At 38.1% G+C, this 27134-nt stretch overlaps 3 protein-coding genes across 3 annotated transcripts; 1 reads left to right on the top strand and 2 right to left on the bottom strand.

The window, feature by feature from the left end:
- Nucleotides 1-2890: 2890 nt before the first annotated feature.
- On the top strand, nucleotides 2891-5198 carry LOC113283325 (B3 domain-containing protein Os03g0622100-like). The gene is made up of 5 exons (XM_026532547.1): nucleotides 2891-3258; nucleotides 3445-3562; nucleotides 3647-4379; nucleotides 4474-4649; nucleotides 4765-5198. The coding sequence occupies exons 1-5, from the start codon at nucleotides 3128-3130 to the stop codon at nucleotides 5041-5043; spliced, it is 1437 nt and encodes a 478-aa protein (XP_026388332.1). The 5' UTR covers nucleotides 2891-3127; the 3' UTR covers nucleotides 5044-5198.
- An 839-nt stretch (nucleotides 5199-6037) lies between these two features.
- On the bottom strand, nucleotides 6038-11852 carry LOC113283324 (protein phosphatase methylesterase 1-like). Its single transcript, XM_026532546.1, has 13 exons — nucleotides 11613-11852; nucleotides 11101-11185; nucleotides 10953-11023; nucleotides 10280-10394; nucleotides 10085-10164; nucleotides 9569-9653; nucleotides 9400-9480; nucleotides 9009-9103; nucleotides 8780-8830; nucleotides 8301-8381; nucleotides 7460-7532; nucleotides 7295-7372; nucleotides 6038-6392 (listed from the first exon to the last, which is right to left on the bottom strand). Exons 1-13 carry the CDS (start codon nucleotides 11732-11734, stop codon nucleotides 6363-6365), a joined length of 1047 nt encoding a protein of 348 aa, XP_026388331.1. The 5' UTR covers nucleotides 11735-11852; the 3' UTR covers nucleotides 6038-6362.
- A 365-nt stretch (nucleotides 11853-12217) lies between these two features.
- LOC113283323 (aluminum-activated malate transporter 12-like) lies at nucleotides 12218-14528 on the bottom strand. The gene is made up of 4 exons (XM_026532545.1): nucleotides 14051-14528; nucleotides 13542-13955; nucleotides 13342-13466; nucleotides 12218-13234 (listed from the first exon to the last, which is right to left on the bottom strand). The coding sequence occupies exons 1-4, from the start codon at nucleotides 14346-14348 to the stop codon at nucleotides 12425-12427; spliced, it is 1647 nt and encodes a 548-aa protein (XP_026388330.1). The 5' UTR covers nucleotides 14349-14528; the 3' UTR covers nucleotides 12218-12424.
- Between the last annotated feature and the right edge of the window lie 12606 nt (nucleotides 14529-27134).

The raw sequence follows: 27134 nt of genomic DNA, 5'->3' as shown, positions 1-27134 counted from the left end.
CTTCTTTAAGTTGCATACTGGAAATCAAATTCTGATATGTTGTTATAGTGCATCCAAAGGGAATCCTGGGAATGTTGGTGCTGGTTTTCTGGCCAGAAATATGTATGGTGATTGTGTGGGAGCGGCTTCTGGAGGCCTTGGAGTGGAAACAAACTATATAGCAGAGGTGATGGCACCGGTTATAGCAGGAGAATGGGCAGTCAAGAAAAGGTTTACAGAGGTATGTTTTAGTCTTGATTCTATTGCAGTTTTAAAAGCTTTTAGCAATGGCAACATTCCTTGGATTGTTTTGAACAAATGGAATAATATTAAGAGATATATAAGTAACATCATCTTCAGACATTTCTATTCAGAAATCAACTTCTCTGCAGACAAGATGACCAAGAATGGAGCTCTGTTTGCAAGATGGACTGTTTTCCACTGTGAGGAGAAACCTAGTTTCTTGGGAGAATTAAAAAATGAGGATGGAATGTATTTCAGGTTCATCTACTAAATGCAGGGTATAACAGTTTATTTCCTTTGTAAGCTTGGTTTTTTCTTGTTATTTTTGTAATTTTTTTTTTTTGTGATCAGACTATTTTTGTAATTCAACCCTAACGAGGAATACTCAAGGTTATATGGGGTTGGATTTTGACTAAGGGGGTATTTTGTATCACTCAAAGCTAACCTCTTTTTCTCTTCTTATAAAAATAAAACCTAAACCGAAACAATTTTAGGCAATCCCGGTGAGAAGAAGATGAGTGATTACCATTAATTTTCATATTGTTATGATGGAGTTATTTAGATGTTAAATCAAAAATTAGGTCAAAATTAGAGTTATAGTCACAGTCAGTACTGATATTAGTTTGAATACAATACCGATTGTTATAGTCTTTTTCTTCTAACAAAACCAATGCCGATTGTTTTTAGATGTACCGTACAATAAACACACAATAAACATCTTCTGATGAAAATGGTATCTAACCAAAAATGTGAACGGGATAAAACAAAAGAAACCCTTTTTTTATCACCACCTTTGGATGGGAGATGAGTGCACTCTTTACACTTGACCTTTTTCACTAGATGTGATGATGGCGAAATATTCCGGTCTAGGTAGTAGATCTTAGAAGCCAGGAACGTGCAAAGCCATCACGAGTCTCTGTGAGAACCGTGAATTTGCGTTCCTCACTGAAAATCGTGATGGGAACGCGATCCTAACATGGGTGAAACGCGCTCCAAACAGGAGAAAATCGTGTCACTGGAATCCCCGTCAATCTATCTAATTATTTCTCTGTGTTAGTTTAGAAAACAGAGGAAACAACGTGTTAGAAAAGAAGAAGAAAGAAAGAAATAAAAATAGATAGAGATGATGATTAAAGATGAAGAAGAAACAAAATGATCATATTAATGCTTCTTTTTTTTTTCTTTTTCTTTGGTGTGAGATCAAGAGAGATTGAAGATGTGTGAGAGAGGACTCAGAGGAGGCGGAAAGAGAGAAGGAAAATTTAATCTAAGATTTCGTTTAGGGTTTAGCATAAAAAAAGGGACTATTAGTTAATTCTGGGCCTATGTTAGCTTATATTAGGCCCAACTGTACTTTCGTAAGAACAAGAAACACAAGCACCAAGTCAAGTTCAGGGTGCTCGTAACAAAACAACAAAAAAAGTGAATGAACGAGATATTGCTGCACTTAATTAAGATATTAAGATTTTTTAAATATTTAATGTTGTTGTCTTATTTCTTGATTATAAAATTGAAGAATTCGTAATATAACTAATATTTCTATAAAATTAGTTTACGTTCCCCAAATTTCATTTTTACAAAATTTTACGATTCTCGTTCTCGTATTCGCTTTCGTTCCCATCCTCGTTCCTGCTCGTGGCTACTAAGTAATAGATACACCATGTCATTACCTCGTATGAGTAAAGTCGAAATTAATGCTTTCAAAATGGGATTCAACTTACAATGGTCTAGTTCATGAGGGTGAGTAATATTTTAAAATCTTGATTAATCATATTGCAAATTTGTTTTGTCATCGTTTTATTGGAGAACAACTGTCGGCATTGTTGGTAGGTTGGTTTCAATACCGATGGTTCTTTGCACATTTGGGGAATATTCAAGAGTGGTACAGCCATTACAAATTCTTTTTGATAGGGGAACCTTCAAATTACTTCATTTTATTTTTATTTTTATTTTTGTAAGTATCCCCCGATTTACATTGGTATCCCTTAACTGTGGTTCCTTATTAGCCTGAGATGTATCTTTGGATTAATTTTTAGTAATAAAATTACATGATTTAGAAAAAAAAATCAATCAAAAAACAAAATCTCGTCACGTATGTTCTTAATTTGTTGTTCGCAGTGGGTGAAATTATTGTTTTTCTTCCTCGATTCGATTCGGAATGAAAAAAATTTAATCGACATATAGAGAAATAAGATTGTGTTATGATGAGAGAAAATGAGATATATCAAAAGCATTAGGTTTTAGCAGTGATGGTAATTTAGTTTTTTCAATCCACCTAGTCGACAGTAGACACTCCATAACTTCTTTTTCTAGGTGGGTGCAAAATTCCGCTATCAATCTACAATGATTCCAGTCTATCGGGATTAAATCACGTGAGAAATATCGGAAGAGACAAATCATATGGGATCCATGATGGGTGAAGCACACTCCTGCTAACTCCAAGGGGCGCGTTGTTTCTCCCCGGATTTTGTCGGGTAGAATTTTTATATCAACGTAGGAACGTCGATTAATCAATTGATAGGACCGATTCAAGATCGGGATCATTACATGGTTGGGGGTAATTTTAATACGAATGTCGGGGGTAAACAAAATCAAACGTGAGTGACAAAACTTTCTTACTAAAAATAACTAAAAACTGAAACAGAGCAAACTGAGTGATAAAGCAAGGACTAGAAATGGTGAAAGCAAAATCAGAGTTATGGATGGAAAAAAATCAGAGAATTAAATTTCTATTGAAGTTGGAAGTTGGGGGTAGGAAGACTGTATAGTACTTGTCTGATCATGTTAGGAGAAAAATTTAAAGTTCATAAATTAAGATTACTACTACTTCTCATAGTGAAAAAAAGATAAAGAAAGAGCAGAGTGTGAGCTTCAAGGGTTTAGAGATCGGAACTATTAAACAATCATGAAACTCAATCAACGAGAACTACAACTACTTCCAGCTTCAGGGTCCTCTCATCGTGCAAATGCTCAAGGAATGGGTACTGGAAATACATCATTTTCGAGATTGCAGTTGGAGGTTTTTAAAGGAGATAGGTAAATGTTCGATCTTTTCTTGATCTTCCTTAAATTGGGTTTAGGGTTTTATACTTGATTTAGCTGATTCTTTAACAAAACCATCATGGGTTTCTCAAATGGGTTCACATTCTATGCTCAAAAGCCCTATCATTTGAACTGATATCTGTGAATCTAGTATCTTAATGTGAGCTGTTTTTCTTGTAGGACTAAAATGGGAGGAAAGTGTGAGGATTGTGAAAAGTGGGAAGAAGAAATGTATTGGTCAAAGTTTAAAGTGGTGCATTTCTTCTCTGTTCTTACAAACAATTTCCGCTACCAACTTGTAAGTAAATAGCTCTATTTATCCTAATTGTGTTTTGCAATAGATTTATCTGGGATCTTGATGATTGAAAGTATATGAATGCAGAAATTTCCAGAGAAGTTGGTGAAGAAATGTTTGAGGAATGAATTATCAGAGATTAGTGTAGTTACTCTGAAAGGACCAAGTGGGAGAACTTGGACTGTCCAATTGATGAAATATGGCAGTGAGGAATTGTATTTGAAAAAGGGATGGGAAGTATTTGTCCAGGAACATAATCTCAAACAAAATGATGTTTTGCTTTTTAAGTACAACTTAGGGACTTCAGTTTTTGAGGTCTTAATATTTGATGAGGCAAACTTTTGTGAGAAAGAAAGGTCACATTCCAATAGCAACAATGAAGGTAGCCATAGGAGTACCAACAAGGAGTGGTTGAATGAGGGAAGAAAAAGAGTGGAAAGGGAGCCATGGATTGATGTCAAAGGTTGTCATAAGAGTAAGGGGTTGAATGAGGGAAGAAAACGAGTCGAAAGAGAACCTTCTTTTGAAATTATTGAGACTAAGACAGTTCGTTACAAGAAGAAAGCAATGACCATTAGCGATAATGATGAGGAGGATGAGCAAGTTTACGGAAGAGTCATTGTTCATCCAAGATTAGAAAGACAATCTTCTTTTGAGATAATTGAACATAAGAAGGTTCATTATAAGAAGAAAGCAATCGCCATTAGTGATGATGAAGAGGAGGAGGAAGTTTATGGAAGAGTTATTGTTCACCCACGTTCGTCTAATCCACTTCCAGGTAGTAAAGGCAAAGCTCTAGTTCCTGTCAAGCCCGAAGAAGGTGAATTCTCTTCGCTGCGTAATTTTTCTTTCCTGGCTCATGAGTTCATTTTGTGCATTTTGTGTTTTTAGTCGATGGTACATATTGGTTTCAGTATCAGAAGATGATGAAGTCACCCCAGTAAACCCGTTGGCGCTTGTGTTAAAAAGAAAGTCCGGAAAAGAAGAACATGAAGTTTTTGAACAAGCTGTTCGTGAAGGTAAACGAAGGAGAGCACCACATTTCGTTGTAAGCATGAAACGCTCACATATATCGGCCATCTACTACATGGTAATGTTGTTTTCTTTCCTTCTTTTTCTTATGCACATTGTAAAAGTATTTCATTCAATCATTTCTGGCTTCTTCACATTTAACTGACAAATGAAACCATATTATGCAACTGCAGACGATTCCTGTTGATGCAGCAAGAAAGCATATATCCCCTGGAACTAAACGTATATATCTGGAGATGAATGGAAAAACATGGAAAGCTAAGTATGTATGGAAAAAAGAGGGAGTAAATTCAGGAATTACTGGTAGGGGTTGGACTGATTTTGTACAAGAAAACACCATAAAAGTTGGAGATGCCTGTTTGTTTGAGATTACTTCTCCATCGGCTACAACTTTAAAGAAATCAGTTCGTTTTAAAGTCAGCATCTTTGAAACCGATGAAGATCTACTGTAGAAGGCGGAGACATCCCACAATGAAGAGATGGGGAAAATCACAGAGACTGTTGAGTCAGACATTTCTTATCTGTTTGATTCTTGTTTATTTTTCTCAAAAAATTCTCGGTTTACTCTTACACACTAAATCTAGTTTAAAACTAAGGTTCAATTTCGGATTCTAGTTGTCATGTTACTAGTTCTTAATATGAACTTTAACTTAGTTGCTGCTGAAAATTTGGAATCAGAGTATTTCTGAAAGATGTTTCATGTGTTACGTTCATACTGAACCCAAAAGATTGACAGAAACAACTCCAATGGAAATAAGTAAAACCTTGTCCCAGAGGGAGGAGGGGATGTGACCTTTTATTTGAGTTGTGGTCTACAAATGTCTTTACTAGTTGGTATTTGTTAGGAATGAATTGACTCTCAGAAACTGAACATCAGAATTGCCAATTTTACTCTTGGAAAGAAATATCTGAACAGGCAAAAGACATCCTCCCCAGCCAGACATTTTCCCAACTCACACTAAAGAGTGCACAAATTGGGGAAGAGAGTGTAAAGGAGGCGGTAGAACAAGCTTACACGCTCCAGCATTAGCCAAAGTCTGTCACAACAGCTATAAGACGATCACGGAGGTTTAAGAAGGATGTCCATTGACATCAAAGCTGCTGACAGAACAGCAAATTGAAAAAAATCTCAATTGACCTATGATAAAAAAAAAATCATAAAATGTGCATCTTGACTATAGCACAGCTAAAAGATTTAATAAAGCAATCAGTCAGACTCCATATTTTGTTATGGGTACTATTCAAAGAAAACTACAAAATCCTCCAGGAGGTAAATTCCCCTCTTAACAGCATTCACTAAACAGACTGACAAGTGAAGCAAATGTGATCACTCTCAACTATAATCAACCTCTTGCCATCGTTTAAGAGGATTATCAGCTGTTATTGGTTAACCACCATCGGATTCCAACAAGGTGTTGGAAACCAACTGGCTAATGTTGCAGATGGTTTACCTCCAAACAGAGTCAGTGTTTTGTCTTTTCTGATCCACGCTGAATCTGACTGGTGATCAGTAATTAAACAAAAGGTATATTTACGTCCATTACAACATTCCAAACCAAAGCCGTAAATACAAAATAAAAAGATGGCTCCCAAAAGACAGAACCACAGACCCAGATTTTGTAAAATGTTACCAAGTATACAATGTTTCATGTGTCGAGTGGATGTTCGGAGATTACAGAAGAAAAATCAAGCAAGGGAAAACTAAAGTTGAAATTCTCAGGGAATAATGATTTTCTTCTCCTCTTGATTACTCAGATTTGTGACTGAACTTTTACTTTTGTGGACGAGGAAGCCCTGGTATCTGCAATTCATTATTATTAAACATTGTCAAGGTAACGCGCGCGGACAGATATATAACGATGTTAGGAAAGAACTGTTATAAGCACAACAATGTAACACTCTGTGGCCGTCAATGTCATAATGGTTTCAGGTGACGAAGGACTAAAAATGAAGTAAATGTACCGGACCCGCCATGACAGTTTATCCAAACAAACAAAAATCACTACCTATAGTAGTACATAACATAATAACAGTCATTTTTTTTACGTTTTTTCTAACAAGATCAGTCCTTATAACCATCTTTTCAGCCAGTAAAATGAAAAGCAGTTCCTAAAACATTGTTCCACTAAAGCAACTCAACTCTACTATTGTGCAACTAGGATTTGCAAAAACACTCAATTTTTTTGTTGTATCTTTACTTTCTGCGCACCCAAATGCAACCAGAAATAATAGGAAAGGAAAATGATACGAAGAAGAAATAAATGGAGGGTGATGATCTGTAATATCATTGAGAGAAAATACAAGAATGATAAGTTCAGTCGTTATAACCATCTTTCAGCCAGTAAAATGAAAAGCAATTTTTCAAACATTGTTCCATCAACATAACTCAGCAATTCTATTGTGCAACTAGGGTTTACAATAACACTCTATTTAACTATTGTTTCTTTACTTTTCTGCTCATCCAGATGCAACCAGAAAACAAAAACTGAAATGAAGAACAAATAAACGGAGGCTGATGACTGTAATATCATTGAGAGACAATACACGAATGAAATGATTGCAAGTTCTCTTTCAGGGGGCCTAAAAATGATAATGACAATAGAGAAGACAACTTCGAAATTTAACCAAATGAAGATATTCAATATGTCAAATGGGTTTGTTTGGATATTATCAGAGATAGAAAAAGTTATACAGGACACAAACCTCAACACCATGTGGACCTATTCGATTGCGAGATATGAAATTGCTTATAAGAGAAGCAAACTCATCTGGTACGTCTTCCTGCAACGTTAAATGGATCAAAGTGAACCAAATGAGCTCAAGAAATGCTTCAGGAAAGTGTGAAACTGCAAAAACAGCAGAACTTACCTGTATAGAATGACCAGTATGTCGAACAACAATCACTTGAAACTTTCCTTGCATTTGACCAATTGTCAGAGATCTGTTTAAAGACGGATAGGACAATCAAATAAGAAAACAGATAGGATAGTTACTCCAATTGAATCCATAACAACATGTGTTGGATATATAGGAATTGCAATCCTGGTATTCTCTACAAACTATTTTTCCAGTCTTTGTTGATACTTGTGCTCTGCAGATTGGTATCTTGGTTTTCTTAAGCCATATCATTCTCTTTAATTCGTACACTAAGAATGCTTCATCCAGCTTGTTCTAGGAACATTACTCTACCTTTCTTAATGTATGTAATTCAACAACACTGGCATGTATATAAATATCCTTCAAACTTAGTTACATTGTTCTTTAGAGTCTATGGATGGTTTCAGCCCAAGTCTCCAACAAGTCATGTGAAATTCATAGGTGGTTTTAGTTAGATTAGCAGGATTCCTGCTCCAGCATTAGTCATTATTAGCTAGGTAGCAGACTTCTACAGTTCTACCTAGAAAATTATTGAAAATAACCCTATTTTTTCTTCTCTATATATTAAATCCATAGCATTCTTTCTTCTTTTCCTCTGTAATTGTTGCATTAAAAGTATATATTGGTAATTTGGCTCAAATATCATCCCTAAAGGCCTAAAGTATATGTAGCTTGGTTCAATTACCATCTCCAGTCGGACATAAATCACAAAAATAGAATACACAGCTAAAAGTTTGAAAGCTAAGATGAAGCATAAAACTAAGAGGATCCCATGCTAGTTTCAATAACCAAACATAGAAGTAGGCAGTTAGATGCAAGTGTCGGAGATTACTTGTCTAGTCTGTCTGTTCCTGCCAACAATAGCAGCTTCGGCACGGGGGAAGCCAAAAACAAATCAGAAAGGCCTTCATACCTGAACAAGTAAGAAAAGACAGAATATCAGTATATGTATCACGGCAGCACTACACCACATATAAGACAGCATGTTATAATATTATAAGCACAATTTCAATCTGAAATAGACAAACAAAACAAACTCTTGCTTTGAGAGATGACAATTAACAGAACATAAGTTACTGTTTATAGCATTGCAGGTGGTATATGTCCAGAGAACCACCATCAATATGTTAATTAAGATAGGAAATGAATTGGACAACCACTGAGAGGTATTTAAAACAAACTCATAGTTAATGTCCAAAAAATTGGTATTTCGCTAGATTCGCTTCTTTAGAGCTGATTTAATAAAAGCATCAGGAATCATTATCAGAGTAATTCTATCAAACGAAAATTACTAAACCAAGCAGTACTTACCATCCTCTCCAATATGTTTCTGACTCTTCTAGCGGCGTTCGGTAAATATAACTGCAACACACCTTCAAAATCAGACACATGTATTGCTTAACATGGGCGTTTTGAAATAGACTAAATTAACCATAAAATACATGAAATTCAACTTTTACGAGGTTTAAAAGGAACAAGTAATAGACACTTTGTGCACCAATATGATCCATAACTATCAATTGCGGTAAAAAGTACTCACCAGTTCCTTGAGTCATCAAATTTTAAAGTGGATGGAACGGATATACGTGCAGACTCAATGTTCCGTAAAAAACCTCCTCTCACACTCCATTCAACCTGATGTAGCACGGCCATTATTCAAATTAATACCTCAAACAATAGATACTAAACGGCTATAAAACAACTCCCTAATGTCTATATTGAACGTCATTCAAGCAGATGTTATATGTTTATAATTAGTTCATCCAAGTACTACATTCGATAAAAATTATACTACACTACACTCAGTATCCAAATGTGAGAAGAATTATACTGTCTCAGAACAGAATATATTTACTATAATAAAATAACCCCAAACAGCAGAAGCATAAGTTTTTAGGGAAGTCCAGAATGATTTAAGGATGGGTAGGTACCGCTTTTTCATAAGTGGGGAAATGCTGCACTCTGCCCGATAGAATTTTTTGCATATGCATCAGTGAAGCCATAGCTGTTCCCTGAAGTTTCAAGTATTATCATTATGACTGTGAACACCCATAAACAATGTGCTGCACATTGGAATGGTTTGTCCGAATTAGAACTAACCTCAACAACATCAACAACAACCAGCCCAGCCAATTTTGATATAGCTCTCTTTGCAGCTACATGCACAGCAACTGAACCTCCCAAGCTGTAAAATACAATGATGAATCTAACTTAAACCGTTGATAAGATTATCAGCATTATTATTTAATGCAGGCTGTAAGAGTACAAGTAAGTCTAATGAGATACATTTATGTTGTATATAACAGCTTTTGCACCTTAGAGGATAAAGCTTATAGCAGTACAGTTTTTTTTTTGGTCGACAGAAAGTGTATGAAACAACCCCAAAACTAGTATTAGTATTGAAACAAAAAGAAAAGATACTCCAACCATTAACGAATGTACCTACAATTAGAATAATAAGACAGATGGAACAAAAACCTAGACCATGTAGGAGTATGAAAAGATAAAAAAAGAAACAATCTTTTTGAATTTCAAATTCATTTATATACTTACTACACATGCAAAATGTATAACCTAAGCAAACATGATAAATCAACACTACTAAGGGGCACAAACCTGTGGCCAACAAGTACAATTGCAGGCGGAGAATCTCCATACATTGCGTTTATAACAGCTAATACATCACTGCGAAGAGTCTGCAAATGGTATATTAAAGTTGATGACATTTCAAAAGCAGCTTCAAGAGTTAAAGAAAAACCGACAATGAAAATGGTAAGTACCCAGAACCGTCAACATTTAATATGAGTTTACCTCTATGGATAGATCTGAATCATCTTCTGTGAATGACTTGCCATGTCCTCTAAGGTCCATGGCTACAACCCGAGCATTGGCCTTTATTTTACTTGCTGACAATGCAAATGAAAGCCTGAGAAAATGAGCAGAAAAATGCGTACCTTGTTATATACCAAAAAAAGAAGCCAATAAGTATTTTATTATATCAAAAAACATCCTTGCCTGAGTGTCACTAGCACGAGACAGTTAGGATTCAAGAACCTTAAGACTGCCCTTCTTATATAGTTCCACCTAAAGAACGACAGGTCCACCATGTATGGCATCATGAGGTAACGGTCAATGAAACTATATGGGACTAAAGAAACTGATTCACTAATAGGGTGAATAGTCAATTATGCGTGGTGCTAAGGATTGTCACATAACGAAGGAAATCATTTCTTTGAAAGCCACAAAGGAAAACATAAGTGCAGATCCAAAAATCCCGTCTTCGACGCATATATGGTTCAACATAGAGTAAAAGAAACTTGGATGATTCCCAATGCTAAATACCCGGACTCATTACAGAGAAGATGATTTATCCTAAGAAAATGTGTTCTCACTTCTTCCTCAAATTATAACTAGCATCCTGATTTTGAAAAACAATTACTGATTATTAAAAAAAAAAAGTGAACATTCTTTAGATAAGGTATACCCTGAGAATCCGCCTCCATGCAAACAAAAAACAACTGGCCCTTCAGATCCCGCCATGTACACATGGAACACCTAATAACAGCAAAACGCATGAGATTGTTTTTTCTTTTTCAAATCCTTCAAAAGAATCAATTGAACTGATTACTTACATCATTTGAATCAGGAATCTTAATGTCTTCGTCTTTGTCAAAGTAGCCTAACCATTCTATAGGTGCATACTTTTGTTTAGAAGTTCTACACATAGAAAATGGAATATGGTTAGATAACAAACAACCAGATAAAATGAACATCTATAGTCATGTGCTTCGGCACAATGAAGAAAGAGAGTCAGAAGTTTTGCTCGCTTTAACAAGATTTCATATAAGCCGTATTATGGATGCACCTCCCTCACATCCCACTTACTTGCACTTGACTGACACTTCCATCTAGGGAAATGCCCTAATGAAAATACAGAAATTTTGGTGCAGTTTGATGTTTGATCTTTGAAGTAACAAAATATCACCCAATGTTCTCTAATTATTCAAGTTCAATTCAAAATCCAATTTCGTAACCATTTGAACTGAACTTGATCATTCAGTTCCGCTATTAAAACTGAGATTACAAAATTCAATCAACATATGATATGAATGAATATGATGAGAATTGGTAGAGGCAATCTTACTGAGTTGCTGGACGAATAGGGATCGATGAGTAAACAGAAGGAAGGGTTTGAGTTCCAGCTTCTTCTGCTTCTTCTACTCCTTCCTCTGGAAGAGCTGTTAGATTTGCATCTGAATCCGTCATTGATAGATCAAAGTTTGTGGATTTTTCAATGAAAAGTTAGGGTTTTCTTTTCTCATCAATAATATATGCGTAAAATTTTCTGTGAAAGGAGAATGGAGAAAAAGAAAGAACGAAGAACATTTTCTTCGATTCGCTTTTACTGTTTTACACGTGTAGCGATACCAACAGTCTATATTTGGCAGTCTCAAAATTAGCGGAAACCAACAAATGACAAAATGGCATTTGTCATGTTCACAAGTTTGAACTGGGCCTTTGCCACGGTAAAATGTTTGGCGGTAAAGTCAGTGGAGGATGACGTCAGTGACCTGACGGCAAAACTAGCTTCAGTTGAATTATTGGAGTCGCCATAAAAGAAGAAAACATGTACCAACCAAAAACAATCATGTCGGTATCAATGTAGTACCGTTATAAAATTATTCATTGGATGATGATACAGTGACCTGAGTTCGAAGTTCGTCAGCATCAAAATTCTCACTGACCAAGAAAAACAAAGAACCAAATAAATTTGAAAAATCATAAACATAGAACCCATGATAAATGAAGTCATCTAGAACCCATGATAAATGACTAAAGTTGGGCGTTGAGGATGGAGATTAATGGAGAGACCATCCGTCTGGATATTAATGAGACAATGAGATATCCCATAGAATTACATAACTCTTAAAAATTAATACAAAATGTAGTTGTTGATTACTCTACATCGTTAGAAGCCATATTTGTTGCGAAATCTCTAGATCTATCCTTCTTCACCGTTTTGTTTTCTCCATTGGTTACAATAATTTCAACCTCATCAGCTTTGTATTCTTTGAACCTAGACAATCGCCCCAACTCTTCTACTTGTTCCGTGACCATATCGAGCCTAGCCGCCATCTCTACAAGCAATGACGCAAAGGCCGCAAAAGGAAGTGCTTCCGAGAATTCAAGGCTAGTTATATCCAGCTTACTCAGTGTTGGCCTTAATACTTTCCTTTCTGAATCCTTATACTGATCAGCTGCACGTTTCCTTTTCCACTCTAGTAACGCTGAACTGTCGGTTTTAACCGTTGCTAATGAAACAGCTGACGAATTCGTATTTGGTGGTTTTTGGTGGGCGCTGGCAGTGGCGGCCGTTAAAGCTAACATTTGAGAGGCGTGGTGGTTGTGGTGACGATTCTTGGAACTCAGGAAGAGTCGAGGTTGAGATTTAATGGCATCGTTCAGATCTTGTAATGCTTCGTGAAGAGGATCGGATACTAAGATTGGGGCTAGAAGACGTCTGTTTCGGATGCTGTCTGCGAGTTCTTTGAACGTTTTCGAGATTTCTCTTGCAACTCTGGTACATGGTGCTTTGAATAGGTCCCGAACAGATCTTGGTGCCTGGATTTCCGATTGCAGGCAGCCATGTAAAGCAACAAGTGTATAACCAAAATGACGGAGTACAGCTCCTAATCTTACATATTGCTTCCAGGGAGTTTTGTAGCAGTACAGTGAATGCCTCGGCTCCCAACTTGCATGTAATGCCTGATTCATTTATCATCTCATCAATTGGAAATTTGTTTTGTTATAGAGCCTGTGATGATGCATGGCAAAGACAAGATAAATCAATCAGCTAGCTAGGCCGTACTTACAAGCGTTTCATCCATAGTTTTGGAGTCTAAAACTGATTTGTAGCCTCTGTAAATAGGATCCTCATCATCTGAGGATTTTTCGTCTTCAATAATCTCCGAATCCTTGAAATACTTATTAACACAAGCTGCAAGAATTTAACAACAATGCAATTAGAAGACTTATTGTAGAGGCTAGAACCCGAAAACTGGCATATAATTACCTTCAATTGATTCAGCTAAGCCTTCAAGTTTTGAGACGGTTGAATTATGAAGTTGTAAACCAGACCAATTAGGAAAAACCAATAAACTCATGAGTAGACAAACTCCACAACCAATCGCGATCGTGTAGAATCGTTCATGTGCAACTTTTAACACATTATGAACCCGAAAACTTGATACAGCTATCAAATTAAATGTTAGTAAAAATATTACGATCCCGTAATCGTAATTCTTTTTTATATGTGGAAAAAATCTCATATATGTCGCTGCTGATCCGGTTAGAAATACAGCGACACCGACAAAAATTGCTCTGGATGTTCTACCGGATTTATCAGCTACAAATTCAAGGAGAAACACAAGTGATCCGGCACAAAGTGTACCGAGTCCTCTGTTCAATCCCTTGCACAAAGTTGCACCTGCGATAATATTAAGTAGATTGATTAGCACCAAATCATGGTTTGCATGCATGAATACATCTATGAAATGAGCATATAAATAGCTAACTTCGCACCTGCGGTGAACTCAAGAACTACAACAACAGTCATGACGGCCCAAATTGCATTATCTCCAATTCCATCAAAGAGTGGTTCCAACAAGTACAACAATGAAACTAATGTTAGTGAAAAACCAACTTTCAAAGCATGAATCACTCTTCTCGGATCATCACGGCCAACTTTCCATATCTTTTGTGTCGCCATTCCCGGCCATCTTCGAACCTTGTCGACCCATACGTCAAAAACTGTTCCCTTTTTCATGTCACCGCCTCTGCAGGAAACTCCGTTACCGTAGCTGCTGCCTTCCATCTCCATGATAATCTCTTAAACGAAACTCGACAAAAACAGGAGTTTATGTATATGGATACAAACAGCAACTAGAGTTTATGCAGTATGGAAACACAACATTCTAGGATACTCGAGAAACTAATGAACGAGCGATATATATAATGATATATACGAACTTCAGGAGGAATTAATTCGCAGTTTGACTTAGCAAACAAATATGTGATAAAGAGTTGAGAAGATGTGTGAATGTCATTAAGTAGTTGTAGAGATTTTTGTTGGTGAGTGTTGGGAAGGGAGGAACTTTTGGAGTTATTATGCGTACCTTTCTCAAGGCTTAACATCGTATAAAGGGTTCCAGTCGACGTCCAAGTGTCTAGTTTTTAATATATTTTCAACTTGGATCATTACTTCACTTCACATGGCCATCCGTTAAAGTAATGAGTAACACTCCCTAGTCACAAGACAACCTTTGAAAAATTGAGTAGAAAACACGAAAAAGATCTGAGAACCCATATTAGTACTGGCATCAGTTTCACCGTCTCATCTCATGACAGCCGGCGTTATTGTAATACAGTGATAAAATTATTAGGTGATGATAACAATAATTTGAATTGGAAACAAATTCTTTACTATTAAAAAAAAGAAAAAAAGAAAAAAAAAATCTTCTGTTTTTCACACTGGTTGTTAGCACCACATCGATTAAAATGTTTGGGGTTCGATCCACTATTCCACTCAGACTCCATCAAGTAATATATAATCTCCCGTGGTTAATCCAACTATACCACTCAAAGTCGATCAAGTAGATTAGCACTAGCCGACTAGGCCAAAATGCTGGTTAGCAACAAAATTGGCCACCATGTGTGGGGAATGAATGAATAACAAGGACCTAAAGTCTATCAGATTGTATATATTTATTATTACATCTTTGATAATTTCACAAATCATGACACTTGTTGATTTCATCAGTTCCACATATTTACGATATTTAACTTATTAACAGCAACTCCTAATCACTCTCCACTTCACGTAATTTATTGGAAGTTGGAACTGTCACTGCCTCGGCCAGTTACGGAGACTCTAGCTAGCTCATTGGCAACCACCAACTACGTTATTACTTTATCATATGATGTTTGTAGAAATAAATATATGTATAGAAGATGTCAATTGTTATCCATCTCCATCTCCATACATTTTAAACCTCAACAACACACTGGCATAAGATAATATACATATATTGCAAGAAACCCGCCACACTAAAGTGCTTTGTTTGCACATTGTATATGCTTCAAAAATAAAGGTCAATTGAAAGTAAAAGTAACATTTTTCCAGAAACGGAGGGAATTTTCTTTTTTTTTTTTCTCTTAGAGAAGAGTTTACAAAGAGGACTGACAACTCAGGTAGGGGACTTGAGTGTCCTTGTGTTCAGCAAAATAAGTTACAGTATGATGATAAAATACTAGGGCCTCCATCTCCAGATGATTGGGCAACAATGTGTGCAATAGTAACAAGTTTTGGCTTTCAAACATGCCTTAAGGAATTACAATTAAAATGACTGAAATATCAGAATAAGTACATATTTTCGATAATTATAACATTTTTTGTTGATCTTTGAGGATATTTCCATTTGCTTGTCAGTTTCTTTATCAGCTTCTTGTTTTCAATTTCGATGTTGCATATCCTTTTCTTGTGTTGTTGGTGTTATTTCATTGTTGTTATGACGCCTAGGATATTGCTTTCCTTCAGTGAGCTCACTTCGCATTGGAAGGCCCTTCTTTGCTGTGTGTTTTCTGATTCATCTGTTAAAACAATTACCACAATAGTTTTGGTTGATTGATCTGTCCATACACTATGACAAAGTATGGTTAGCCATTCCTGTTTGGTTCTTATCAAGGTTTGTTGAAGTTGGACTGGATTTGGGTTTCGATTGATTATCAGTTCTAAGTGTTTTGAATAGTATGTATTGATGTGGTCTTTCATCAGTTTGATGGTACCTGCAGGTGAGGGCTTAGTGTTTTCGAAGAACCTAATACATCTATCCTTCCATATGAACCAGGCTGATACTGCATACAGTTAGTTCAATCAACACCCTCTATTGGACTGGTTTTCCTATTATTAATCCAAGATTTTATCCGTTGTTGTACATTGTCGATATGGTTGTCTAGCCTGCAGTTAAGACCAAACCAAGCTGCTTTGCTAAAAGGACACTTTAGGAGAGTATGTGTATCTCTTACAGAGGGGTTGTTACACATGGTACACACGGAGCATATTTCAGGGACATATCTACTCAAACTATTATTAACAGGCAAGATTCCACGGTAGCACTTCCAGACAAAAAACACAGATTCGCGGGAAGCATTCTAGATCCCAGATTTTCCCCCATATTGGGTTTTGGTGCGCCTGATTGAGGTTTTGGGTTGACTGACATTGTAGGAGGTATTCATAAGTCAGGTTGACGATGTACTCTCCATTTTCACTTGAGAGCCAAATTAGCTTATCAGGGCTGTTGTTACTAGTTTTAAGACCGTACCTACAGTGTATTGAACAATTGGGGGGGGGGGGGGGAGTGAGACTGTTGCAAAATGTGCACATTCTAATCCCTTGTAATGACTTCACTGGCAGTTGTAACAGTGTTAACAACAATAGGTATAATTTCATGTCTTTGTATGATGTTCAGAGTGTTAAGAGGGATCCAGTTATGTTTCCACAAGAGGATGTCCTCGTCGTTTCCAACCTTCTACACGACCACCTCTTGAATTATTTTGATCTCATTCCACAGACCCTTACAGAATCAAGAGCAGTTTTGTTTCTGTTTTAGGGTGCACATAATTGAAGTATCTTTGGAATATTTGACCGAATGGACTTTATATCGGAGCAAATAAAGATTTTTTATTATCCTTCAGGCAATTCTTGCAAGAATTACATGGTTGAACTTTTCAATATGTTTGAATCCTAGATCGCACCATTCCATACCATTGTCTTTAGTCTGATCCCACCAGAAAGATCTATATAGGGCATCCATTTTCTTCGTAATTCCTTTAGGAATAACAAGACAAGATATTTGGTAAGTGGATAGAGTGTCATCTATGTGTTTAATCAGAACCCCTCTCTCTGCCAGAGATACAATTTTACTTCTCCAACCTTTAAGCCTACTCCTCAACTTGTGAACTATTGGCTCAAAATATTTGACCTTGGATTTTAGGTGAAGAGAGGTACCCCTAGGTATTTATTGTCCAGTTTAATTCTAACCACTTTAAGAATTTAAAGGATCTCCCTAATTTCCCAATTGGTGACCGATTTGCTATAGAAAGCTCCAGATTTGTCATAATTTATTTGTTGGCATGATCCTGGTCTGAACATATCTAAGATTTTAATTAGATTTATGCATTCTTTTTTCTTTGCCTTTGTGAAGATGAGACAATCATTAGTAAACATGAAGTGAGATATAGATGGGGAAATCGAAACAAATGTTTATCCACTCATAAGTTTTTTATTTTTCGCTTCTAACAAGACTCTGGAGAGGGTTTCCATGCATATTATGAAGAGATAAGGGTATAAGGGATCTCCTTGTATCAGTCCTCTTAAAGGTTTGAAGAAACCAGTCGAGGATCCATTAAGTAAGACTGCACTCATGGTGGTTCATATGTATTGACTGATTAGGTCTATCCAATATTTACCATTACCTTAATCAAAAAGTATGATTCCACTCTGTCAAAAGCTTTTGACATGTCAATCTTCAGCCCTAGATACCATTTTTTTTTATGTATCCTCTCAGTTCTCATTGTGTGGGTTATCTCATGAGAAATAACAATGTTATCCGCTAATTTGTCTCACTGGGAAAAAAGATGATTGGTAAGGGAAGATAATCTTATCTAGGAATAGTTTTATTCTATTGGCTAGCAATTTTGATATGATTTTGTAGATAGTGTTGCTCAGCGAGATAGGTATGAAGTCTTTTAGGGTGGACGTGGATTCAATTTTTGGAATAAGAGTAATAAAATTAGAATTGAATTCTTTCAAAATATGCTTTGTGGTGAAGAAGTTCTGAGAATTATTTTGCTTACCTTATCTTTGAGGAGAAACCAATTTTTTAAAAAGAAGATGGATAGAAAACCGTCAGGCCTAGGGGACTTATTAGGGTTCATTTCGAAACTATGAGTTTTATCCCTAGTTCTATTGGTATTATCATTATTTTGGTATTATCCATATCATTAACGCATGAGGGGATAATATTCAATATATCTTGATAAAATATAGGGTCTTGAGGAAGTCTTCATATTGGCAAAGTGAAAAAAAAAAAAAGGAGTGTGTAATTCCCTGCTTGTCACTACACCAAGTGCCATCTTCTATTTTTACTGACTCCATTTGCAGCTTCCTAGTCCTATACATTGATGTGGAGTAAAAGTACCATGTATTTTGTGCCATAGCCGAAGGTTTTTTCCAGAGGCCTTAGTTTTCCAAAAGGCTTCTTCATACTTGTACCATTTTTCTAAATCAAAAACCAGGTTTCGAACTTGGAGAGAGTTATCTTGGAGTTTTAGATTGTTTTTTTGCATGACTGAGGTCCAAAGTGAGTTTTTTTTTATGTTTTGTTGAATATTTTCAAAATGTTCTCTATTCCAGATTATTATGTTTTTTTTGACATTTTTTTTAGCCTAGATACTATTCCAAAGGCAACCGACCCTCCAAGGGTCAAAGTTCCACAAATATGCAACAATATGGAAGCAGGATGGTTCTTCCATATAGACACCAAAAAACTTGAATGGCTTAGCTCCATCTTTCCAACAAGGTGCAGTTCTTAAGAGTATCCTATTGTACTTAAATGGTAAATTAAGCTCTGGGGAATAGGTTCAGAAATCCTGAGTTAGCCAAGCATCTCAATGAATTCATGTCCATCCCTTTTGTTGGACCAAGTAAACTGGTAACCAACAAAGCCCAAGTCAATGAACTCGGTAGCATTGATTAGGTTAGAGAAGAAACGCAATTATTCCTGATCAGTTGGGTTAACCATGGGATATTAACACTTCTAGACAACTTCTTAAAATATTTCCAACTCACACGTTTCCTGATTTTGTAAGGACAACCATAAGTACAAGATAAAATCCAGACCTTTAAGCTAAATAGGCAATTGACTATGTTAGCGCACTGCATGGTCGAACTCGCAAGGCGTTGTTATCTCAAGCTTGTTTGTCAAGTTTAGTTGTCAAAACTATAAATCTTGATTTTTAGTCTTCTCATAGTTATGTCTAGGATTAGGATAGAATGTGTAGTTGAGCTTTAGAGTTCACGGCGTTCATCGATTTAAGACGAAGAACTACTAAGGGGATCTTGTGGAACTTCATCAACAAAAGGCATGTGGATACTTGAACTCATCTATCACTTAGAAGTCTATTTCCATTCTATATACTATTGAGACAAAAGTCTTATAACTATATAGACTTTAAATTATATACATTTGATATTTCGAGCTGAGTTTAACTCACTTGCATATTTCTCGAAATATTGAGATGAGGGAAACATAAAAAATCATTAGTACAAAACAAAGCTAGGTTAAGTTAGCCTGTGTTAGTGGTGGTCAGGATTTGTCCAGACAAAGATAAATCAAGGGTTGTGGTTCTCCTTACCACCCCCTACAACTCGCACGCGTGGCATTAATTCCAATATTATGAATGAAAAATGAATACTCAAGTCAAGATATGGATTTTCAAAAATTATAACGGGGAGGTTCGAACTCATGACCTATTGTGTCATAAGAGTGGCCTCTAACCAGTGTTCCACCTTGGTTGGAATTAATAGAAAAGATAAATCAACGATGGTGGTTTGTTCAACTTAAATATCATAATTGCTTTATTAATTATTGTTTCACTAATCGCACAGGCAAAAACGTCAATTCACAGGCGAGCTATACTTGGAGTCGTATAGAATGCGCAAGAAGGAGGTGAAGATGAACTGTCAGTTCACTATGACTGACAGTTGAGCTGAACAGAGGATTAAGATGTCGGTTACCTGGAACTGACAAGCCAATAATGCTATGGTGGCCCATATCCATCAGTGGGTGCCTGTGTCCATTCTCTTTCCTACAAAACACATAGGAATCGGAGAAGAGTCGTTTCTCATCATGCATTACTTTTGCATCTGAAATTGAGAAAAGGAGGCGTTGTTCTGTGTCAATAGAGATGCAGAAATTCAGAGAACAGGGAAGGAAGGTTGATGATGGCTGCGATGAATCGAGCGATGATGATCAGAGACTGGTGAAGATTACTGTTAAAGTGATGGTGGAGATGAAGCTGTTGTCATTTGGTCGATTCAATCAGGGAAGATGAATTAGGGCTTAATGCTGAAAATCAAAAAGAAATTGAAGGAGACTATGAACGGGTTTTGTCTGAATTAGGTATTGAGATTGAGAAGATGGTGATACTGTGATTATCATGGGTATGAGATGTCGTGAATCTGGTGTTGGTTGATGGGATTTAGGGTTTGTATAAGTCGAGAACAAAAGGGATTTGGTGGCTGAATTAGGTGGAACTGTGGGTTCGATTGGAGAGAAGAACTGAAATGGGAGTTGCTTCTGGTGGAGGAATTCTGAAGCTGCTGAGAGTATGTATGAAACTGGTAGGTGGCCGATGAGGTTTTGGACAGAGCTCTGAAGTTAGATTAGAAGATTGTGGAATTGGTCTGAACTGGTGGTGATACTGAGAAGAAGAGCAGGTGCTGGTGGATTGCAGGTGGCCTGAGCTGAGATAGAAATTGCAAATGTTGCTGTGTTGATGGGATTTCAGAGCTAATGGTTTGTGCAAATGGAAGCTGAAATGGGATGGATTTGCTGGTGCTGATGGAGTGAGGCAATAGTATGTTACAGGAATGTGTAGCAGAGAAGGAGCTGTGTGATGCTGAGTTGCAAGCTGGTTTGAACTGGAACTAGATGGTTGAGAGTATTTCAGTGAATGTGTGCAGCTGAAGTGGTTTTGCGGTGACAGGGAATGGACTGAAATGGCAAAGAAACTGGTTGAAGCTGCAGATTGTTGGACTGTTGATTGTCATGGGTGCAGCTGGAAATGGGAGCTGCAGAATTGAAGTATTACAGATGCAGTGGTGGAGTTGAAGCCGAAATGGGGAGTAACTAGGAGCTACCTTTGCTGCTATTGTTTGGTGACTGATAACTGGTTGCGGTTCAGTTGGTGTTGCTGCTGCTATAGCTGAGAGAGTAAGTAGTGACAGAGATGGTGGTATAGAGGTGGCCTGGAAGGGATGCTGAATGAATGCTAGGAACTGACTTTTTAGTTGCAGCTGCAGACTAGTGTTGATGCAGCACGGAAAAGGCTAAATGGTGGTTCGCAGAAATGTGAAACTGCAGGGAAGAGTGTGGTTCAGATGGATGAAAGCCTTGCCACATTATTGGTTTAAATGGCAGTCTGCTTGGTGTTGATTGGAGCTCAATCTGAGCTGGGAAGTGCAGGAGATACAAATGGGGTGTTGCAGGAATTGAAACTGCATTGCAGGTGATGTTGCAGACAGGAAAGCAAGAGGTGACTGCTGTCATGGCAGTGACAATGGCAGTTGGGTTAATGATCACAATGGTGTGGATGGAGATCAGTGAAGGTGGAAGGCCGAATATAGCAGCTGGATTCAGTTTGTAGAGCACGTGGTGATGCGATGCTCGTGGTTGACTGGGTTGTGGTGGCAACGGAGTTTTGCTGTTCTTAATGGGTACATCATGACGTAGAGAGTCTGCAATGAAGTGCTGGTAGTTCATGGAAGTAATGGAAAGCTCAAGTTGTTGGTTGCTGCACCAGCCGAGAATAGCAGGAAGGAGATCATTCGGTACTGCTGAGTCTCGTGGCAGAGTTTGGTCGCAGCTAATGGATTGGCAATGCTTGAGATAATGGAGCTGTGGCGTTGGGTCTGGACTCTGGATGACTTCTGCCATTAAAACCAGTTACGAAGATTGAGAGTTCGAGTCTGTCTTGGCTGTGAACTCGAGTAGCAAAACAGGTCGCTGCTGCTATTGACGAGCTCGAGAATGGAGGAGAACGAGTAGGAAGCTGCTGGGTTAAGCCTGTAATAGCAGTGACGACAAATATGGACTGGTGGTTTGTTGAGGAGCTGAATTTGGGTTACTGCACTGAGTTGCTCGAGTTTGAGTTCAAGTTGCAGTGCTGCTAAATGAATAAGGAGCCACAGATGGAAGAATGTTGCTTCCTGGAGAAACTGGACTATGGGTTTAGCTCGAGTCTATGGTTATCACTGGTGTTGTTAACAGGCTCGAGTAGACAGAGTCAGTGCATTGACGGACTGCTGATCGATATAGTTGGATGCTGTGAATTATCGAGAAGCAAGAGAGCTGTTGGTGGGCTGTGATGATGAACTAATGGTGATGCTGGAAGTATATAGTTGCAGATGATCAGGGACGAAATGGAGCTGTGAGATGCCGCAACCAAAAACTCAGAAACTGTGCGAAAAGTGAGCGAGAATGGCGAGCCGGTGGTGCTACTTCCGGTTGTCGGATTTCGGAAGTTAAAGTGCGGATTGTAAAGTTTCATTAAATCGTGAAGGGGGTATGAGTCGGATGCAAGAGTCGGCGGCCGGAAATATGAGCTATGGATCTCACTTTTGGGCACGTTTTCGCAAGATTCAAGAATTGGTTTATATGGTTCATTTGTGATGTATGGCTCTAAATTGTGAGTGTATGAACTGCAGAGAAGGATAGTGAGTTGCTGGGAGTTACGATAGTCGGATACAGGCTCAGTTCGCCGGAGACAGTTTCCCGGTGCCGGATTTCGGCGATGACGTCATCAATCCGGCGACCCAGTTTTGGACCCAGAATTTTCAGAAGAGATGTTTTAACTGATGGGCTTGGTGGACCATTTGGAGATGGACTTTTGAGAAGAATGAAGCGTGACTTAATTGAAAAAGAGTATCCTTTATGGAAATTGAGAAACATAGAAGACTTATCTCTTAATCTTATATCTCTTCTTCTACTTTTTGCCTAGGATTTACAACATGATAGTTTTTCTCTTTCTTCTTGTTATGAACTCCACGAATATGAACTTAGTTTTCTTATTGGTTAAAGATATAGTTGGATTTTGAAAACAAGTTATGATCTTTATGAATTAGTTTTCTCTCAAAACCATCGTTCACTTTCTACGGTTTATAATAATTGCATGATTGATGTATTGCAATATGATTGAGTGTTTGTTTGGTTGAGTCTAGAATTGATTGAACATACATCCATATCTATAGCTATTTTAGGGTTCATCATCGAGCGATAACCTTAAATACGAGTAGCATGATGTGATTAGGGTTTGTAGTGATACACTCTTGTTGTCATATGTAGAAATTGACCTTTGTCCGAATTGTCATTGCGCAATGTATACAGTTGCATTGATTAGCCTATTTCTGAAACTTAATGCTCCTGGGAATTGAACTTAATTAGCGCAAGGCGTTAGGTTATTCTTTAGGTAGAATTCACACTCGCAACTCTAATGTGTGTGTTGATGAACTTAGGAAATTTATGGAGTATTCTTGCAATAAGGTATTCTAGGGATTTTGATGATAGCTGAGATTAAATACGAATTCTATTCATACATTAAAAAACTTGTTCACAATTGAAGATGAAACCTTTATCCAATATTTTCACACCCTTGATTTGCGTGTTTGCTTTATTTTATTTTAGTTTATTAAAAATCAGAAAAATCCCCCATTGGTATTTATAGGAAACCGAAACAATTTGCCAACCTTAGTCCTCTCTGTGGGAACGATCCTTTCTTGCCCTTGCTATATTTTATATTATGAGTAGTGAGAAAGTAAATTTATTTTTGACGCATACGACAGCGATCAGGTACCTACATTCCAAGCATACAACGGTATCTCAGATCCCGCAGCCCACCTACGGTATTACACTCGTGTCCTTGCCCATTGGGAAAGAGATGAGGTAGTACTCTATAGGTACTTCCCTGCAAGCTTGACGGGATCGCCATTAGCCTGGTATGACAACTTACCAACAAACTCAATTGACTCCTTCGAGCAATTGTCTACGGTGTTTTTTGAGACGTACATGTACAACAAATCAACAAAGGTAGGGTTAGATAGGCTATTTGATTTAGCTATCGGACCCCGGGAGACATTGATGCAGTACACAGACAGGTGGAAAAAGACATGCCAAGCAATTGGGAAAGTCAATCCAGAAATTAGCATTAACTGCTATAAGTACGGACTTGATAGAACCTCAACCATCTTCGTGGAGCTTCATAACAGAGCCCTCGATTCCGAAGGCGAGCTCAGGGTTGTCCAAGACCGCTACATCAGACTCGAAGAAATCCAGAAGGACAACCCCAGGGCACAAGCAAAGACGACAACAGCTCCGCAACGAACTAACTCTCTGGAACCAATTCCGGAGGTACCTAAGCGACAAATGAAGCCCGGGGCAGAACTAGCTCTCGAGACAAACGATCCAAATACGGAGACGGAAAAAGAGGTAAAGGAAGAGAAGAATTTATGGATAAAATCTACACAAAGCTAAATACAAATTTCTCTCACATCCTAAGCAAGGAGGGAGCAAAGCCAGGCTTTCCTTACCCTAATACTAGAGGAAAGCAACCAGAAAAAACGAAGGAGGCCAAAGAGTATTGTGCATACCACCAATACTATGGGCATACAACTGATACGTGCTACCACTTACGCAATGTGATCCAAAGATTCAATGAAGAAGGAAAATTCATGGAGTACATACAGCTACAACCTGCGGAAACTGAGGAGACCCCAAAGAAAAGGGAAGAACTACCTCAGGACGGCAAATACATCAACATGATCACCTTCTCCAACGGAGACCAAGAAGAAATGCTCGAAGATATCCTCGAGTTAGCTCGAAATAAAAAGAAGATAGAATCCCATGAGGTGTTCAAGCTAAGTGGACCACCTACTAGCACTTGGGAGGAATGGATGGCCGCGCCATTAACTTTCTCAACAAAGGACGTCAACCAGGAGGTTGAAATGCACAATGATCCGTTAGTAATCACTATTCCAATACACGGATGGAATGTTACGAAGGTCCTCGTTGATGGGGGCAGTTCGTTAAATGTGCTATTTTACGAACCCTACCTACGCATGGGTTTGACAGCGGAGCAAATGGATTCCTCCACTTGCATAATATACGGTTTCAATGGAGCAGTCTCTAGACCAAAAGGAGAAATTGTCTTGCAGGTACATGCATGAACTTTAGTAACCAATACACGGTTCTGCATAGTGGAAGCACCTTCACCCTACAATGTCATCATGGGCAGGCTATGGGTCCATAGATTGCGAAGAACAACTTCGACATATCACCAATACCTACGCTTTTCTACACCTATGGGTCAAATGGAAATCAAAGGCGGCCAGCAAGACGCAAGGCTATGCAATCTAGCAGAATTCAGACTCAACGAAGAAAGAACTGCTACTCAACAACACGAAAGAACGAGACGCAAGGCAAACACCAAGGAAATACAGGATGAAGCGTCCTTAGTACCCAAAGTCGTCTCAGCACCGGAGACAAGTACCTCCGCCATTCCAGGCGCAGATGTCTCCGCCAAATTACAATTACAGAAAAGTACTCCTCAACGACCTCAGCAACAAATCTGCTCACCGGTGGAACCAACGAAGAAAATCAACATCGGGATGGAGGAAGAACCAAAGATGCTCAACATCGTAACTTTGCTTGGAGAGGAAGAGGAGGTGCAAATACAAAGGTTACTAAAAGAGTACGTAGACGTCTTTGCGTGGTCAATGGAGGACATGCCAGGAATTGATCCGAATTTGATCTCACACCACCTTCGGCTAAGACCGGAAGTACCACTGTTCAAACAACGCATACGTAAAGTGGCAGACATCTACCACGAAGGGGTAGAAAAAGAGTTGCAAAAGCTACTTAAAGCTGGATTCATACGAGAAGTCAAATATCCCACGTGGATATCCAACATGGTCATTGTTCCTAAGAATAATGGAGGCGTGCGCATTTGCATCGACTTTAGCAATCTCAACAAAGCGTTCCCCAAAGAAAGCTACCCACTGCCAAATATTGATCAGCTGGTCAACGCAACCAAATGCCACCAAAGACTATCTTTCATGGATGGATACTCAGGATACAACCAAATAGCCATCGCAGAAGAAGATCAGGAGCATACTGCGTTCTTTACCCCACGAGGCCTATATTGCTATACAAGGATGCCTTTTGGACTAAAGAACGCGGGTGCAACATACCGACGATTAGTAGACAAAATCTTCAAGCCATGGATAGGCAAAATACTGGAGGTCAACGTAGAAGACATGCTCGTCAAGAGCAAAGAAGCAAAAAACCATCTCTCAGACCTAAGGGAGATATTTGAAGCCATGAGGAACTTCCACATGAAGGTGAACCCGTATAAATGCACGTTCGGAGTTACCTTAGGGAAATTCCTGGGATATCTGGTGACTAAGCGAGGAATTGAAGTAGACCCCGAAAGGGTCAGAGAAATAATGGAGATGCCATCTCCACAAACCCTAAAAGGAGTATAAAAGCTAAATGGAATTTTAGCCTCCATGGGAAGATTCATAGCAAGATCATCAGATAAATGCAAAGCATTTTTCGACACGCTAAGGAAAGGAAACAAGTTCATGTGGACCGCAGAGTGCGAGTAAGCCTTTCACAAAATCAAAGAGTACTTAGCATCAATACCCATTCTGCAGAAGCCGGAGCCAGGTGAGATACTCACCCTATACCTAGCAGCAACAAGCTACGCTGTGAGCGCAGTGTTGGTACGAGACCAAGGGAAGGGAGAAAAGCACGTATACTACATCATCAAG

This window comes from Papaver somniferum, chromosome 5 (assembly GCF_003573695.1).
Source record: "Papaver somniferum cultivar HN1 chromosome 5, ASM357369v1, whole genome shotgun sequence".
Taxonomy (NCBI): domain Eukaryota; kingdom Viridiplantae; phylum Streptophyta; class Magnoliopsida; order Ranunculales; family Papaveraceae; genus Papaver; species Papaver somniferum.
The sequence above is the reverse complement of the archived record's forward strand: the minus strand, read 5'-3'. Positions and strand labels throughout refer to the sequence as shown.